Source organism: Haliotis cracherodii, unplaced genomic scaffold (assembly GCF_022045235.1).
Source record: "Haliotis cracherodii isolate W230 unplaced genomic scaffold, xgHalCrac1.p SCAF_18, whole genome shotgun sequence".
Lineage (NCBI taxonomy): Eukaryota > Metazoa > Mollusca > Gastropoda > Lepetellida > Haliotidae > Haliotis > Haliotis cracherodii.
In genome coordinates this window covers 3,481,302-3,499,203 of record NW_027266273.1, presented here as the reverse complement: position 1 = coordinate 3,499,203, position 17,902 = coordinate 3,481,302, and the positions used below count along the sequence as shown (strand labels likewise).

Below are 17,902 nucleotides of genomic sequence, written 5' to 3'. Positions count from 1 at the left end.
CATTTTAGCCTCATCAATACTGGAACATATTAACGCATTCTTGTATTGGTAAGGTGTTGGTGCACTAACCTTGTATATCAAAATGACGTCCAGTTCAGAGGGAAATCTTTCGAGTTATTCAGATGATGCGTTGGACAACCTTCATCAGGGACCCGGTATGCGTTGTGCATACAGTAGAAGATACTCATCTACATGTGAAGAGAGCAGCGACTCGCGCACTGAAACATTCGACAACAGAATATACGAGGCTGAATATGCCGTAGACGACGAATGTGTTGAAGTAACGAACAGATCGGATCCTAAAGCAGGTGGGGTTGGTTCCTTTCATTACATTCGGTATACCGGTATTTGGAATGATACATGACTATTTGGTTTCAAAGGCAATTACATCATTTGAAACTTTCATTACAGAACTTGCCTAATGTCGCGGTATTTTGGCAACACTTTCGAGAAACTATCCCCGACATTTCAGCAACAAAATATTTAAAGGATTGCTTTCGAACCACTATCGCACCACCATTGCGCCACGTTCGCATCAGAATTGTGTTCGGGGAACTGACTTATGACATCTAGTGAAGATGCAATGTTCATGATTTTGTTCACGTTCACCCTTATCCATCTCAAAATGTTCAGGGAATTGAAATTTTAGCCCAGCCAGGTTTTGCTACCAATTCTTTGATGTCAGCTGTTCACAGAAACTGCTTGACGAATTATTGCTATAATTATGCATGAACATATTAAATCATTTTGAGGACAAAATATTATTATTATTATTATTATTATTATTATTGATAATAATTATAATTATAATAGCTTGTGGCTTTTCAAGGAGAGGCTATCTGAAAGACTGCATATACTGAGTGTATATGCAGTGTGTTGAGATGGTCAGCAACCCTACAGAGTCCTTCGCTTGGATGAGGTCAACTGGCCTGAAAAGGCAATTGAAACTGTCAATGTGTGATTTTGCTTCATAATGTAAACATGAAATGTAGATTATGTAATGAATTTAATGAGATTGTCCAAAACATTGTCAGTGGATGTCCAGCTTTGGCACAAACACAGTATCTTTAGCGACATGATGGAGTGGCTCAATCATCTAATTACCGTCTTCGCCATGCTTGTGGTTTTGACACAGAGGTCCATCCATGGTACGACACAGAATATGTAGAGGGCGTCATGGAAAATGATCAATACAAATGTCTTTGGTATAGGCCCATATACAGCCTCATATGTATCCAGGCCAACAAACCTGATGAAATCATTTATATTATTGAATTTTCTGTCCCTTTTAACGTCAATGTGATTGACAAGATTCATGAAAAACATGGCAAATATGCGGACGTCACGCTTGCCCTAAGTACCAAGTTGTCCGACTCCCAATTGTTCTCAGTGCCTTAGGTTTGGTACCTTCCAATCTGTTGACTGACATTTGGTAATGCAGAAGGTTGCACTGTTGGTGAGTCTTCACATTCTCCGCAAAGTTCTGGGTGGGTCTGACTAGGCAGCGCTTCCTGGGAGAAGTCCCATTCGCTGTCTGGGTTGCGTGTAGAGGAGGCAAGGACCCTGAGCTGATGATGAGCCTAACCAGTCTGACTGTGCCAGGATCACCGAAATCCTCTTTTTGCATTTCTTATTTTAATCTGCACATAATAATAATAGTAAGAATAGAGAAGAAGAAATACAGGCTACCACTGTAAGAATTGATAATGTATAACGCTTATGACAATTCAAGTTCCAAAGTCTCGTTTTACACTTGGTTTTATTTTCTGTTGACAAGATGAGGACATTATTTGTGAGCAAGCGATGCTACCCCAGGATGGTAATCAGAAATATTTGTTGGAGCAAATCAAGATCCAAATGCAAACACAATTCGATGCATTAAAAGGTGAGGCATAAATCAGTGACACACTGCATTTTGGAAATAATTTATGAAATGGTGATCTTATAATGGTTGTAGGCCAACTACAAGGCAATTATTTTTCAGACAGCCGTCATATAGTTTGAATATTGCTGAGTGCGGCGTTAAACAACAAACTAATGTATAAAGGTGCTCCTCTATGTATGTTAACTTATGTTAACTAACAGATATTGATTTATGAGCCAACGCTTATGATATAGTTGGAATCTTACAACGGACTGATAACCATGTCAAAAGGTTTACTTTGAAATGAGTTTTATTACTATGGTGTTATTTCTTTCTTTCAACAGACACACTCTTGAAGGAGATAGGGGAGATCAAAGACACACAGAGGACGCTTCAACAAGATTTGATGAGATTGAAAGGTACCTACAGTGAAAATTTTCGTGAAAATCTTATCACTTGAGCTTCCTAATTCACATGACAGCCATCCCTTATTAGATCAGGGCCAACTTGCACAAAGCAATCTTAGCACTACGATGATCTTAAGTCCCATACTTTAACATAGGCTTACGATAGTCTTAGCACTAAGATCGCTTTGTGCAAGTTGGCAGAGGTGATTTTCATTTGTGAGGCAATTAGCTGTTCAAACAGTTGCGATCCGCAGTTCGTGGTTTCGAATCCCACACTCGCTCCGACTATGACCCTTGGTCCCTTGGTCACTAAAGTGGTATACCCGTGAACATTCCGGGGTAGAATAGGTCTTCAGCAACCCATGCTTGCCATAAAAGGTGACTATGCTTGTCGTAAAAGGCGACTAACGGGATCGGGTGGTCAGGCTCGCTGACTTGGTTGATGCATGTCATCGATCCCAATTGCGTAGATCGATTCTCATGATATCAATCACACTGGATGGTCTGGTCCAGACTCGATTATTTACAGACCGCCGTCATATAGCTGGAATATTGCTGAGTGCGGCGTTAAACAACAAACCAACCAACCAACCAACCAACTAAAGTGTTAAACTGCGTCACTTTGGGGTTTCGCCATTCAGTTCACACTGGTCGAAGTCCCTCTTCTTTGTAGTGTGCTTGTTGTTTAACAATATTGGCCCAGACAAGCCAGACAAGCCCCCAACGCCATGTAACTGTGATGACATGCAGTCACCGAGTAACTAGTCCACCTGATCCAGGATGTGCTACTGGCAGACGGTATTAAACTGCCTGGGTCAGTATAGGCTACTGATAGGGATTAAACTGACTGGGTAAGTATAGGCTACTGACAGGGGTTAAGCTGGCTGGGTCAGTATAGGCAACTGACAGGGATTAAACTGCCTGGGTCAATATAGGCTACTGGTGGGGATTGAGCATGGGTGAGTACATGCAACGGACAGGGCCGGGATTAGGCTATTTACGTCAGTATAGGTTACAAACGGGGTTGAGGCGGCATGAGACTGTATGAATAACAATAGAATACGTAATCAAATTTAATTTGGCTTTCGGACAATATCATTAAATTCAGAATTTAGTTCTCGCTACCGCTTAATAAAGATCTGAGGACATCCCATTGCAGGTCATGTCAGAACGACCTTTCATCTGACCAATCACAGCATCGCTTATCAGATCATGAAAGTGACATTTGGAACATGATGTTTTTATCGCGCAACCTCGAAAAATACCACAGTGTATTCCGGACAACAGTTATGGGCTTTATGTCTGTATTCATACAATCTAGACCATCTATTAGCCATTCCTTAATGTTCTTTTTTCTTCTTTTTTTTCATTTTGTAATCGATCATACGTCAAAATATGTTTCGAAGCGTAGTCGCCAGTTTAAAATTAGCCCCTTTAAGCTCGATTAAGCTGCCTTCTGATTGACTATTGTTAGTCATTCCATTGGTCGGTCTGACGTGACCCGTAATGGGATGTCCTCAGATCTTTGTTTGGCGAGAACTAAGATCTGATTTTAATGAGATTCGCTTTCAGAATAGATCTTTGGATTCTATTGGACTCGCAGCACAATTTTCTTTGGTGTGTGTATGTGTGTGTATACACATTGCGGGCGGTAAACTCCAGTATAGTGGACCTTGTCTTAACACCCCGTGGGGATATTCTGTGTAGGTAGCGGTGGTGATGGTGACGTAATGGCGCTGAACTATGAACCGTACCAGAGACGTGCCCAGTATGCAGTGAGTATGATTCCATGGTTATAGTTGTCAGTGATTGAGGGAGTGTTTTTCCACGCTGCCGTTAATTACAGATCTATGCTTACAATGGGACCTGTAAATGTTTTATTTTTGTTGTTGTGATTTAACGCCGCACTCAGCAATATTCCAGCTATGTGACGGCGGTCTGTAAATATTCGAGTCTGGACCAGACAATCAAGTGATTGACACCATAAGCATCGATCCACGCAATTGGGATCGATGACATCCATCAACCAAGTCGGCGAGCCTGACCACCCGATCCCGTTAGTCGCCTCTTACGACAAGCATAGTCGCCTTTTAGGGCAAGCATGGGATGCTGAAGACCTTTCATCCGGCCAATCAAAGCGTCGCTTACCAGATCATGAAAGTGACAGTCTGAATGTGTTTTCTAATCATGCAACCTCGAAAACGTTTACACGGGGTATCCCGGACGACAGTTTCGGCCCGTACGACTGATTCCGTCAAAATTACCCCCCGCTTCCGTGGGATAAACATTTGAACGGAGGAGGCGCTGCACAGTATGTGGGAAGCACTGTCATACAATCAACCATATATTAGATATTCTGGAATGTTCGTTTGTTCTGTTTTCAAAATTTTAATCCAGAACTGTGTCAACATATTTTTCAAGCGTAGTCTGAAATGGAAGTCGCCAGGTTGAAACGAGTGCCGTAAAGCTCGAGAAAGCTGCTTTCTAATTGGCTGATGTCGACTTCTTGTTACTCGTTTCAGTTGGCGGTCAAAGTTTGCGAAAGGTCGTTCTGACGTGACCCGTAATGGGATGTCCGAAATGGGATGTCCTCAGATCTTTGTTTAGCGGCAGCGAGAACTTAGATTTGATTTTAATGAGATTGTGTTTGAAGCATCAAAGTCTAGAGTAAACACAGTCAGGATAGAGCTTGCTAGGTTTTGTTTATATTATACTACTCACCTTTTGATAGGGGTATTTTTTATTATTTTCTTGATTTACCCCATTTATTATGTCATTAATCATTATATGTACTATAGAAGAATAAAGTATCCCAGTATCCTTATCAAAAGTTGAGTAGTTTACTTCCACTGTTGCAGGTTCGTCCTCTGAGTACAGCTGGTACACAAACCAACTTTTCAGTGGAAACTCAAACACCCAATTCGGAATCATGGGTATTTAAACCAGATGCAGACATTGTGATCACAAGTCTTTAACTTACACCGAGAGGATCGTTGGAGATGCTGCTGCATATTACAATGACTGCAGAGCATACATGATTGGGATGGGTCATTCAGAGGTTTCAAATCGAAATAATGTCTCTGATTAACATTGATGATTTAAAAGCAACTTCTCTGTGTAGTGACATTTCTTTTGGCAATCATCACTCTGATAAAGGACTTGAAGAGGTTAACTATCATGTCACAAAGACCGAAAGACAAAGATTCTTTCAATCAATCAGTAACGTTTGTTTAAAGCATGATTTTAATAGCGCTTCATATTGTATGTCGGCAAGCCTTCTTTCAGCTTTTGTTGCCGCATCGTAAACACTTTACGGGTTTGTAAAAATTAAGCTCTTCCATCGCCTGTGAATACACAGGGCCGCTCTGCGGTGTTGTCGCAAACAAATCAAGCAAGGCCTTGATCCAGCGAGAGAGAAACGAGGGAGGGCCAATGAGCAGTCAGTTTACATCACTCAAACGACAATCTGATCTACATATCCTTCAATGTCAGGCAATCGGACGGGAAGCAGAAAGTTCATGCACGGAGCAGGGCACATTAGACATCCGTGAGTTATACACGGTCTTTAGTTGACAAACAAAAGCCACACACAACCGATATAATGCGTATCTGATTGATGTTGCTTTTTCTGTTGCATCAGTTCCATAAACTTTGAGGTGACAATGCTTGTCGTAAAAGGCGACTAACGGGATCGGGTGGTCAGGCTCGCTGACTTGGTTGATGCATATCATCGATCACAATTGCGATCTCGATGCTCATGATATTAATCACTGGATTGTCTGGTCCAGACTCCATTATTTACAGACCGCCGTCATATAGCTGGAATATTGCTGTCATCGATCCCAATTGCGTGGATCAATGCTCATGGTGTCAATCACTGGAATGTCTGGTCCAGACACGATTATTTACAAACCTCCGTCATATAGCTGGAATATTGCTGAGTGCGGCGCTAAACAACAAACCAACCAGCCAAACAACCATCAACTTTAACCTGAAGAAATGTACATTCCTCTTTGAACTGGATTCCTCAACTCCATAAAAATCTGTACAAAGACTTTTGGTTTGGTTTGGTTTGTTGTTTAACGCCGCACTCAGCAATATTCCAGCTATATGACGGAGGTTTGTAAATAATCGTGTTTGGACCAGACATTCCAGTGATTGACACCATGAGCATTGATCCACGCAATTGGGATCGATGACATGCATCAGCGAGCTTGACCACCCGATCCGGTTAGTCGCCTTTTACGTCAATCATAGTCGCCTTTTACGGCAAGCGTAGGTTGCTGAAGACCTATAATAATTCTATCCCGGAATCTTCACAGGTCCTGTATAAAGACAAAGAGAGACATAAGGAAGAGAATATATGGGTGTCGAATTCTTTATTATGAGAGAGATGTTGCTTGGTCTTGCAACCATAATCGATTAACCATAATCCCCAATACAATAAATGAAGGACTTTCTTTATAGTCACAGAAAGTATTTGAGATACGTGGAATTAATACATGATTCCCAAAATCGCAATGGACTCTTTACAATCTAAAAAAAAGAACCAGGTTTTGTCAATACATTTGATATGTGGCTTTTGTTACAAAACATGGTGACCATAGATATAGCTACATATATATCTTCAGAGGTGCAGGTCAATTTGTCAAAACTGAAAGCAAATGCTATCTGAAGTTTAGTGCTAAAACTTTAATGAAATGCTTCACTTCTTCATTGATAAGATAACGCTTACATTTGCACTGCCACAATGTCTGATTTCACTATGGAGGATTAAACAACACGGCTACACCTGGAGTCATCACGCCTCATGGAAACTGTTTGGGCGGATACTCCAGAGTGGTTATTCTATTGCATTGAGAATTTATTTTAATTTTATGTACATATAGTCATTAAGAAAACAAATGAGTGCACTCCACTCTGTAATGAGTGAGTTTGATTTCACGCTGCTTTTAGCAATATTCCAGCAATATACCCATGTCGGGAATCGAACCTGGATGTTCGGCGTGACGAGCGAACGCTTTAACCACTAGGCTACACGACCGCCCAAACTCTATAATTACGAAGCCGGACATGGCGCCTACTGTTTCAACGTATTGGTGATGTCAATTTCAACTGCAAATTTATTCATACAGAAATTACAGTGATGCATATTTTAAGTATTGTTTCTCGATTTTACCCTGGTTATCAGTCTTAGGCGTAGCAATTCCCTGTGGCCGAAACTGATGATAGTGGGTTCGAATCCCCGATTCGCCATGATCATGTTTCCAGGTTTGTGCGCACCATATCCGTGCTCCGCGGTTACATCAATGTGGTTAAATTCTATGGCCGACAAAATCTTATAAACTTAATCACGCTGTGATATCATTACTGAAATGAGGTTAGGTTCAAAGAGGCTATTTTTGTGATTTAATAAAATATATATAATTTGTTGTATTGATATCAAGTTATTTGTATAATTACAATATAAATTGTTGCATCGTGGACATTGATGTGAGATGAGGTGATCATTATCACGTGCTAGTGCAGGTTCACAGACAATAGCAGTAACATAAATGCCCGACTCAGACACGTTGCATTTGTTTGTTGTTTTATGACGGCGGTCTGTAAATACTCGAGTCTGGACCACACAATCCAGTGATTGACATGGGGAACATCGATCCACCCAATTGGTATCGATGACATGCATCAACCAAGTCAACGAGTCTGACCACCCGATCCCGATAGTCGCCATTTACGACAAGCATAGTCACCTTTTACGGCAAGCATGGGTTTCTGAAGACCTATTGTACCCCGGATCGTCACGGGTGAATCGTTACATATGGATCAGGATAGAAGCATATGCAACAGAAAAGTCCATGAAAAGGAAACATCATCGACGTGATCAGTTTCTATCTTTACAATTGTAAAATATACAGCTATCATGTTTATCATGATAAATATGAACATTGTGAAAGCATACATGTTGTGTAATAAAGAAGTTAGACTAACCTTTAGTCTCTTAAATGAATATACTTAAGATTTCGTTTTAAGTTATCTTTTAATATAGAGCTGAAATGAGCTTATAGAATCTATTCATTAATACTGAACAGAAAAAAATATATCTGGCAAAACAATTATAGATACAGACTTCCTTGTGATGTTTAGATATTATTGTTTGAGGGTCTGTTGGTTGGTTGGTTAGTTTGTTGTTTATCGCCGCACTCAGCAATATTCCAGCTATATGACGGCGGTTTGTAAACAATCGAGTCTGGACCAGACAATCCAGTGAGATACATCATGAGCATCGATCCACGCAATTAGGACCGATGACATGTATCAACCAAGTCAGCGAGCCTGACCACCCGATCCCGTTAGTCGCCTTTTACGACAAGCATAGTCGCCTTTTACGGCAAGCATGGGTTGCTGAAGACCTATTCTACCCCGGAATCTTCACGGGTCTCAGGGTCTGTATTCGAAACTAAGCAGAAGGTATAAACACAAGTTATTGCGTAAACTGTGCAGTGCATATATTGAAATGGGATCTGCCTGAGAAGATAGGAATTATAAAATTCTGAGGCATCTCATTTTTACAAAGGTGAAACACATGGGGTCAACTGCCGAGGCAAATTGACTATACATAGCCTCGTGCTAATAGAGGCTTATAAGGAAATAACTCATCCCGTTAAAGTTTCACAAAACGATATAATTAATGGTACTTAAATTTGTATATATGTTTGTGTGCTGATATGTAGCAAATCGTTAAAAGCTTGTGATGAACATTCCGTCTTTCCCTCATGCAGTGACATTCCATCGATGGCATTCTGTGCTGTTAAACTCACTGTATTGTAACTTCGTTGCGTTACGTCATGTCGTAAAGACCGTTGCCATGCTACGCTCATTCACTATTGTCGTAAACACTTCACAAACTTCCGAAAACATTAAAGATTTGACTTTCCGTCTAATTGTCAATTGCACAGCTTCATATCGGCGATAAACTGACTTAACATGTGTCGCCAAGGCACTTATACTGTTTATGACAGTTCGTGCTGCTCAGTGCTCACACAATCATGACATTTTTAAAGTTTGGTAATGAAAACATCTTCTTTTGTATCTTCTGACGATGATCCCGAAAATGGTGTTTCTTGAATTTCAGTTGACATTTGTGTGTATATTGTGCTCAGAGGACGGATCTGCAACATATTTTAGCTCATATGAGACTTACTTGGAACATAATCGTTGAAATATTTCTTGTGCATAAAAGGTCTTTTTATTCTTGTCATATATATCGAACAAAATATACATGATTGGTTGGTTGGTTGTTTAACGCCGCACTCAGCAATATTCCAGCTATATGACGGCGGTCTGTAAATAATCGAGTCTGCACCAGATAATCCAGTGATTGACATCATGAGCATCGATCCACGCAATTGGGATCGATGACATGCATCAACCAAGTCAGCGAGCCTGACCATCCGAGTCACCTTTTACGGCAGACATGGGTTGCTGAAGACCTATTCTATCCCGGATCTTCACGGGCAAAATATACACAAATAACATGTATAATATGTGCATACAAATGTCCTTATATGGTCTGAATGATGAATAATTGCCTATTCGATTACAAATAGCTAAGTGACACTGTTCTTTTAAATGAGCCATATTCGGCTTGACTTACAAAACATTACTGTTTTTCTTTGTATTTGGCAGAATCATACTCTACGGGATATATATTGGATCATACTCACTGAATATCGGGCACGTCTTTCATAGTTAAGACCCGTCACACTGTTGTCACCATGACCACTGCCGCCTAAAATGGAAACAGATAACCAAACTTCGTATCATGTCATCATTGGATGTTGCGCTTTATACATTTACGTAAAGAAAACCTGCTTAGAGAACATGATGAGACTATGTTGACATGGTACGGTACTTTGACCAAGGATAATAATCGGAGCGCATGTGGGATTCGAAGCCACGACAATCAGATCTCAACGATCTGTACTTGTAATTCCAGTACCTCACACCACCGTGTCACACTATTTGCACAAAATACAAGCCTTGGTATAACGAGTGATGACTGTGATGTGAATTAGGATTGGTTTGGTTGGTTGGTTGTTTAACGCCGCTCTCCGGAATATTCCAGCTATATGACGGCGGTCTGTAAATAATCGAGTCTGGACCAGACAATCCAGTGATTGATATCATGAGCATCGATCCACGCAATTGGGATGGATGACATGCATCGACCAAGTCAGCGAGCCTGACCACCCGATCCCGTTAGTCGCCTTTTACGACAAGCATAGTCACCTTTTACGGCAAGCATAGGTTGCTGAAGACCTATTCTACCCCGGAATCCTCACGGGTTTGTGAATTGGGAAGTAGCATGGGCATTAGCATGGACATTAGATGATAAGATTTTAATAAGACAACATTTACCTTTCAATCTCGCTAAATCTCGTTGAATCTCCTTCTGCGTGTCTTTTATCTCCCTCATCTCCTTCAGTAGTGTGTCTGTCGAACAGAAAAATGACACCATGCCAACAATACTTTTTTCCAGAATAAACTACATGACATTTTTATTACCACATGTTAACGTACATAGGTGGGTGAAATTGGGTTTAACATCGCGTCTAGGATTATTGCACTAATATAGCGACGTGCATGTACGTGTGTGTGTGTGTGTGTGTGTGTGTGTGTGTGTGTACTGACTCCGAGCTGACCTGTCCTTGTTTTAGCCCCTAAATGCCGAACGCTACCACTAGACCACGGAGGCGGTCTCAACGTACATAGAAATGAATGTGTATTATTTAATAAACATTTCATGCTTTCTCTATGCTTTCCTTCGTCTCGTTAAATGTCCGTAGAAAGAATGTCGAAGAAATTAAATGAAAATGATGACATGGACAGAACCACGTCCTACATTAACACATAAACTTGGGATCTGTATATGTACAGGTGTATGAGTGTACAATGATCTTATTCATTCATCATGCGCAATGTACGAGCGTATGGTCAAACATGTTGAATAGAATGTTACCTGGCATTACCAACACACATTTAATACTTTCTGCCAACTGAGTGAGTGAGTTGGGTTTAACGCCGCTTTTAACAGCATTCCAGTTATATCACGACGTGTCAGCTTAATGTGGGAAGATATCCCGAAGTGATGCAGGTCTCAGACGTTTACCACTTCGGTGAAACCCACGAACACGGGTATGGTGCTCACAAACCTAGAAACATAATCCTGGCGAAGCGGGATTCGAACCCACAATCATAGGTTTCTGGCGTGCCCAAGGGACGCAAATCTGCACAGCAAATCCCGGCGTCTTAAGCTTAGACGTGCCCACTCTACCAACTGAATAGAAATATGCAATATGTCTTCGACATGCAACATAATATTATTACTAAATCAAAGACATGCCAAAATTTACTCCGCCGTGATCTTGCTAAAAGCGGCGTAAAACCATACTCGCTCACTCTTTACACCAAGCAAAGGATACTCTTTCAATCACCCTCTCGTTTTACTTCATTATCAAGCATCTTCCCTTCTCATTTTCATTTAGTCTCACCTTGTTGTTTTTGAATGTTCATCATAATGTCTATTGGCAAATCCTTCTGATAATTACTGGAAGGTAGCGGCTGATGCTCATCAACAGTTACTTCATCTGGGTAACAGAGATTAGCGATGAAGTATTTTTTGTAAATGAAAACAAGAGTTTGCCACTAACGTGGCTATATACCCCGCCCCTGTTTCAGAATTTATGACATAATTACTCTAAACAAACCCTAACCTTTTCTAACCGAGGTGGAACTTGTCATGGAAAGTGTAAAAAAAAGATGAGTTTGGAACCTCAGTCCATCTTGTGGCCATGGAAACGTAAAAAATAAATATTTCTTAAATGTCTCAATAGCAAAAGGCACCAGGTCAGCATATCCCTGATAGACCTGCAAAGCTTGATGAAAAAATATTGAACGGTTTATGAGTTATGCTCCGGAAACAAACCCTACCCTCACAGAACCTAAGTCCATTTTGTTGCCATGGAAACGTAAAAAATAAAAATGTCTAAAATTTCTAAATAACAAAATGCACCAGTTCAGCATGTACCTGACAGACCTGCAGAGTTTCATGAAAAAATATTAATCGGTTTATGAGTTATGCTCCGGAAACGAAACGTGACGGACGGCCGGACGGACGGACGGAGCCCGTTTCTATATCCCCCGCCACCTTCGTTGGGCGATAAACACGTGCACATAGTCTACAGTGACCAGGGCACACTTATAAATGACACACCTACACAGAATCCACCCCATTTACCCCCACATTTCGTATCCCTGAATCTTGATGTTGGGAAAATAAACTTTTTTTTAAACGTCAACATTAGAAGTTAACAGTGGAGATTTAACAAACCAATATAGGTTAAATACAGGTGAAATGCTCGTGAATGTGACATGCATGTAATCAGTGTTGAAAAGATAATGAAAGCTATTTCAGGCACTATTTACTATATACTATGTAGTCTATTTCTTATAACAAGAAAAAGACCGCCTCCGTGGTCTAATGGTAGAGCGTCCGCCCGGAGAGCGGAAGGTCCGGGGTTCGATCCCCGGCCGCGTCATACTAAAAGACGTTAAAAGATGGTACTTGTTGTTGCCCTGTCTGGCGCTCTGCATTAAGGGGCTAAAACAAGGACTGGTCGGCTAGGAGTCAGTATACTGTGTCTGAGTGGGGTATTTATGTTAAACTGCGGCATGGTATCTCAGTGGGCTAGCACTATCAATCGGCATCATTCCGGACTAGTACAAGCAGCCACACAAACACACATACGTACATGCATGTCGCTATATAAGTGCAATAATCTTGGACGCGACGTTAAACCCCATTCCACCACATATAACAAGAAAAGGAAGGAGACATCTCACCTGGGATTTGATCTGTTCTGCGTCTGCATCTCCGTAAAGTGGACGATTCATCACTATAATCACCGGACACAGATGTTTCAGCATGGCTGTCACTGCTAGCGTCACTTTGTTTATGATAGGCACAAGACATTCCTTTATGAAGGTTGTCTAAAGTGCCATCTGAAACACTCGAACGATTGGCATCGGAACTGGATGTCATTTTCATATTATTTCTGATCAAAATATAAATGTATGAAGAATGTGTGCGGTAATGAGCCGGTGTCCAAAGAAATTATGATACCGTCAAAAAAGGGCACTGACATGTGTTCAAAAGGTTCTTGCTTACTATGGAGAGGAATCGCATTTCAGATCATCAAATGTTTTTGTTACTCTGCACAACCAATCATATGGGGTGATTCTTTCAACATCCCCTCCATTAACGTGATACGCCAGGGGACCTTCTTTGTCATAGAACACTATCCCGCCCGTGTAACCAACTGCAATCTCAAGGACAAACCTGTTGCCTTCAGGAGTGCTATTTCCCAAACTATAGAACTGAAATTTTACAAGATCTGGTGAAATGTCTTCAATAGATGTGTCAACATATAGTATCGTGACATGAGATTGAATCAAACACATAAGACTTTTCTTCAAAGCATCTTCACTAAAGTTCAACACAAATCCTTCGATATCTGGAACACAACTACTGTAAGTGAATGAGCTGTCCGGTGATGTGTTTGTATATTTTGTTTCTTTTTCGGTAATTCCTAGATAAAAGGATCCCCCTTCTTCATTTTTTGTCATACAACTGAGATATTCTCGGAATCGAAGTTTTTCCCAAATATATTTGGCAAATGTATCTGGATTACTCTCAATGGCGCTTTTGTCTTGTTCTTTGGGTCTATATGCTTTGAGTTGGATGTTTCGACTTTCGTGTGGAGTTGATTGCAAGCCTCTTAATTCCGCAGCCTTTTTGGAGGACCTTTTCCCGTGAGACAAGAGAGACACGATGTTAAGCGTTGATGGTCTTTCGACCTTTAAATCCGAGCAAACTTTAGTTTTGAAATCTACAGTAGCAACACCTTTGGTTTTCTCAACCGATATTAGGATGCAGTCTGTGAATTTCTCAAACGTATTTATTTCACACAGCCATTTCCGTTTGTATGTATCTACAAACAAGGTTCCATCACATATGAAATTGTTCAAACTTTCTTCCAGAAACTCATCCACACATCCCAAGAAACGGTCACCACATGCCGTCCCGCTGACATGAAGAATAATGATGCAGACAACTTGATCTCGATTTGTCTCAATTTTGTTTTCTTTTGCTCTTTATATTTCCTTTTACCTTTTAAATCGCAAATGTCAATATGATCACAGAACAGATTTGGCACCTTCTTCTGTGATTTTTTGTACAGGTCAACAACCTTCTTGCAGGTACTACACTTGCATGGCATAGTTTTCTGAAAGAAAAATGTGTAATTGTTCAAATTGTGAATATAGCTGTTCTGAAGGTAAATTCTTTTTAAAATATGTTTGTCTCTTCGAACTGATGTCATTTGATACACAGTGTGTTTGTTGTTTAACGCCGCACTCAGCAATATTCCAGGCGGGAAATAGGGTCGAGTGGTCAGGCTCGCTGACTTGGTTGATGCATGTCATCATATCCCAGCATAGATAGCTGCTCATGATGTCAGTCACTGTCTTGCCTGTCCAGACTTGAATATTGGAATACTGATGAGTGCGGAGTTATATAACAAACAATCATTGCTACTAGGGCCACAGTACATTGACTTATCTGGGTCACCGTTTTGTTGTGACAGGGAAGCATACATGTATAGTTGCTGATGAGATGTGACGTAATTTTCGCGGAAAGTGAAATAGTTCCGTGTATACAAACTTACGGTTTGTTACATATGCGAATCACAAGCTACTTGGGGCATACGAAACATTATGTCATTAACTGGATACGACTGTTCCCTCCAATGTTAAAATTACATCTGCATGCAAATTTACGATTTTCAATTTAAAGGATCCAACCTACAGGACTGTGGATGGAGGTGATAACGAATTATCTCCTTATAAGTTATAGATATCTGTATAAGACCGATTTAAGTATAACATGTTTTGTTTGTTTGTTGTTTAACGCCGCACTCAGCAATATTCCAGCTATATGACGGCGGTCTGTAAATAATCGAGCCTGGACCAGACAATCCAGTGATTGACAACATTAATATCGATCGACGCAATTGGGATCGATGACATGCATCAACCTTGTCAGCCTGAACACCCGATCCCGTTAGTCGCCTCTTATGACAAGCATAGTCGCCTTTTACGGGAAGCATGGGTTGCTAAAGACCTATTTTACCCCGGATGTTCACGGCCAAGTGTAACATGAGTAATGTGGACAGAATGTGTCGATTTGAGCATCCGTCGGACACAACAATGAATTTCTGTGCTATTTTAGAGTAATATTCTTTCCTCTGTTAGAAAAGATGCATACTCACGTTTACATCATGTGTGTTGAAGATAACATTGGTGTCACATAAGACTGTTTGTAGACGTAGTCTTGTAAATCACTCGATAGATACCATGCGTCCCTTGCCTAACCGACCCGGAGAGAGGAGCCACTGGTAGGTTACTTGTTTAGTTACATTTATACATCCTGTGTTAACAAGGAAGTTGAAAGATGTGTACAGTTTAATCCATTGTGTTTCACCGAGTTACACAGAAAATCATACACTACACAGGAAATCATTGGACTGATGCATAAAGATTCAACGTATGCACTGATGCATGCTGATCAATGTTCTTTGAATGATAAAATAAATGCCTACATTTGCATTGTCAATAACTTGTTACATCATGTAATGGCAATGGTGTTTGTTTGGTGATTTGTCGCTGGATCTTTCCTCACAATGACCGATATGACGCCATAATGGTTGGTTAGTTAGTTTGTTGTTTAACGCCGCACTCAGCAATCAAGGTATATATGACGGCGGTCTGTAAATAATCGTCTATCCAGTGATTGATATCACGCGCATCGATTCACGCAATTGGGATCGATGACACGCATCAACCAAGTCAGCGAGCCTGACCACCCGATCCCGTTAATTGCTTCGTACCACAAGCATAGTCGCCTTTTACGACAAACATGGGTTGCTGAAGGCCTATTCTACCCCGGAATCTTCACGGGTATAAAGATTCAATGTATGTATTGATGAATGCTGATCAATGTTCTTTGAATAATGAAATAAATGCTTACATTTGCATTGTCAATAACTTGTTACATCGTGTAATGGCAATGGTCTTCCGGGAAAAGTATGTATTCAAACGCTAGGGTTGTTTGTTTCTTCTACATGTGTCATATGGTAATTGTTTGTGTTATCAGCAAGAATAGATTTTATTATACCGTTTGTACTAACAATTATATAACATCTACGCCAGAGAATAACCAGTCTCGATTATCTGCTGAAACAGATTCCATTGATCGTAAAAGGCAACACAGTGATAATTATATGAATGGATTACTGAAAATCAGAAACTCATTTATCTATTACAAAGGGTTTATATGATTCAACCATGAATCGGAAATTACTCCATTCTGATTGGTCAATCAGAGGTTGTCAAATCACAATAAATCACCTCTGATTGAAACAGGTAATTTGACGGCCTTATCATCGCGGAAGCTAATATTCACATTTTATAAGTCATTGTCGGTAGGAATATTTAAATAATATGTCAACAATTAAAAGTTACAAAATGAAAAGTTCCGTTTACTACACTATTCAAAGAATGTGTGGCAATACATTTCGTGCAGAAAACACGATAGAAATCTATAAAAAGAATGTATTTTAGGTTTTGGGGACAGCAGAGAACTGGGAATTTGGCGCTATTCTATATTCGACTGTGATGTCATCTCTTCAGTCACATTAAAAGGCGACTATGCTTGTCGTAAATGGCGACGAACGGGATCGGGTGGTCACTGACTTGGTTGAAAAAATCTTCCGTCACAATGAGCGATATGACGCCATAATGGTGAAGTGTAGTAGAACGAAACTTTGCAAGGCTTGCTTAGTTTTCTTCAAGGATGCCCACCTCATGTAGGTTACGAAGTTTTGTTTCTTTGTTTGTTTGTTGTTTAACGCTGCTCTCAGCAATATTCCAGCTATATGACGGCGGTCTTCAAATAATCGAGTCTGGACCAGACAATCCAGTGAATGACACCATGAGCATCGATCTACGCAATTGGGATCGATGACATGTATCAACCAGGTCAGCGAGTCAGACCAACCGATCCGGTTAGTTGCCTTTTACGGCAAGCATGGGTTGCTGAAGACCTATTCTATCCCGGATATTTACGGGTCTAGAGCATATGGAGCGTCATATTTTGTTGGTGTTGCTGTTGTCGGTGATTCCGTTATACTTTAACCACTTGGACTCCTCGCCTCTCCGCTTTGAAATTTAACTCAATTATCAATTATGAGTTGTCCGTTAAATATAGCAGGAAAGTCCAAAGTGACTCAAATCCAAGACATTTACCACTTTTATGAAACCCATGAGAGGGTATGGTGCTAACAAAAGCACCAGAATCACAATAAGGCAGTGTCTAGGCCTAGGATTCTGACCGCGATCTGCCAATCCTCACATTACTTATAAACTTTCAATGCCGACTTACAACGCCTTAGACTACCTTGACACCCGTGAAGATCCGGCAAGCATGGGTCTTCAGCAACCCTGCTTGCCG

General features: G+C 40.6%; 2 protein-coding genes and 1 pseudogene across 2 annotated transcripts; 1 reads left to right on the top strand and 2 right to left on the bottom strand.

Moving 5' to 3' along the window:
• Positions 1–82: 82 nt before the first annotated feature.
• Positions 83–5,246, top strand: LOC139465629 (uncharacterized). Its single transcript, XM_071247332.1, has 5 exons — positions 83–308; positions 1,778–1,885; positions 2,209–2,283; positions 3,979–4,046; positions 5,130–5,246. Exons 1-5 carry the CDS (start codon positions 83–85, stop codon positions 5,244–5,246), a joined length of 594 nt encoding a protein of 197 aa, XP_071103433.1.
• A 3,915-nt stretch (positions 5,247–9,161) lies between these two features.
• On the bottom strand, positions 9,162–13,439 carry LOC139466117 (uncharacterized). The gene is made up of 5 exons (XM_071248140.1): positions 13,177–13,439; positions 11,826–11,921; positions 10,693–10,767; positions 9,999–10,063; positions 9,162–9,443 (listed from the first exon to the last, which is right to left on the bottom strand). The coding sequence occupies exons 1-5, from the start codon at positions 13,379–13,381 to the stop codon at positions 9,330–9,332; spliced, it is 555 nt and encodes a 184-aa protein (XP_071104241.1). The 5' UTR covers positions 13,382–13,439; the 3' UTR covers positions 9,162–9,329.
• LOC139466116 (uncharacterized) lies at positions 13,438–15,774 on the bottom strand (annotated as a pseudogene).
• Between the last annotated feature and the right edge of the window lie 2,128 nt (positions 15,775–17,902).

Excerpts from the sequence above, each read along its gene's own strand:
- LOC139465629 (XM_071247332.1), top strand. The coding sequence starts at position 83 with ATGACGTCCAGTTCAGAGGGAAATCTTTCGAGTTATTCAGATGATGCG. Across the intron at positions 309-1,777 it reads CAGATCGGATCCTAAAGCAG|ATGAGGACATTATTTGTGAG; the intron begins GTGGGGTTGGTT and ends TCTGTTGACAAG. Across the intron at positions 1,886-2,208 it reads ACAATTCGATGCATTAAAAG|ACACACTCTTGAAGGAGATA; the intron begins GTGAGGCATAAA and ends TTCTTTCAACAG.
- LOC139466117 (XM_071248140.1), bottom strand. The coding sequence starts at position 13,381 with ATGAAAATGACATCCAGTTCCGATGCCAATCGTTCGAGTGTTTCAGAT. Across the intron at positions 10,064-10,692 it reads AGATTTAGCGAGATTGAAAG|GCGGCAGTGGTCATGGTGAC; the intron begins GTAAATGTTGTC and ends TTTCCATTTTAG. Across the intron at positions 9,444-9,998 it reads AAAGACGTGCCCGATATTCA|ATCCGTCCTCTGAGCACAAT; the intron begins GTGAGTATGATC and ends AATATGTTGCAG.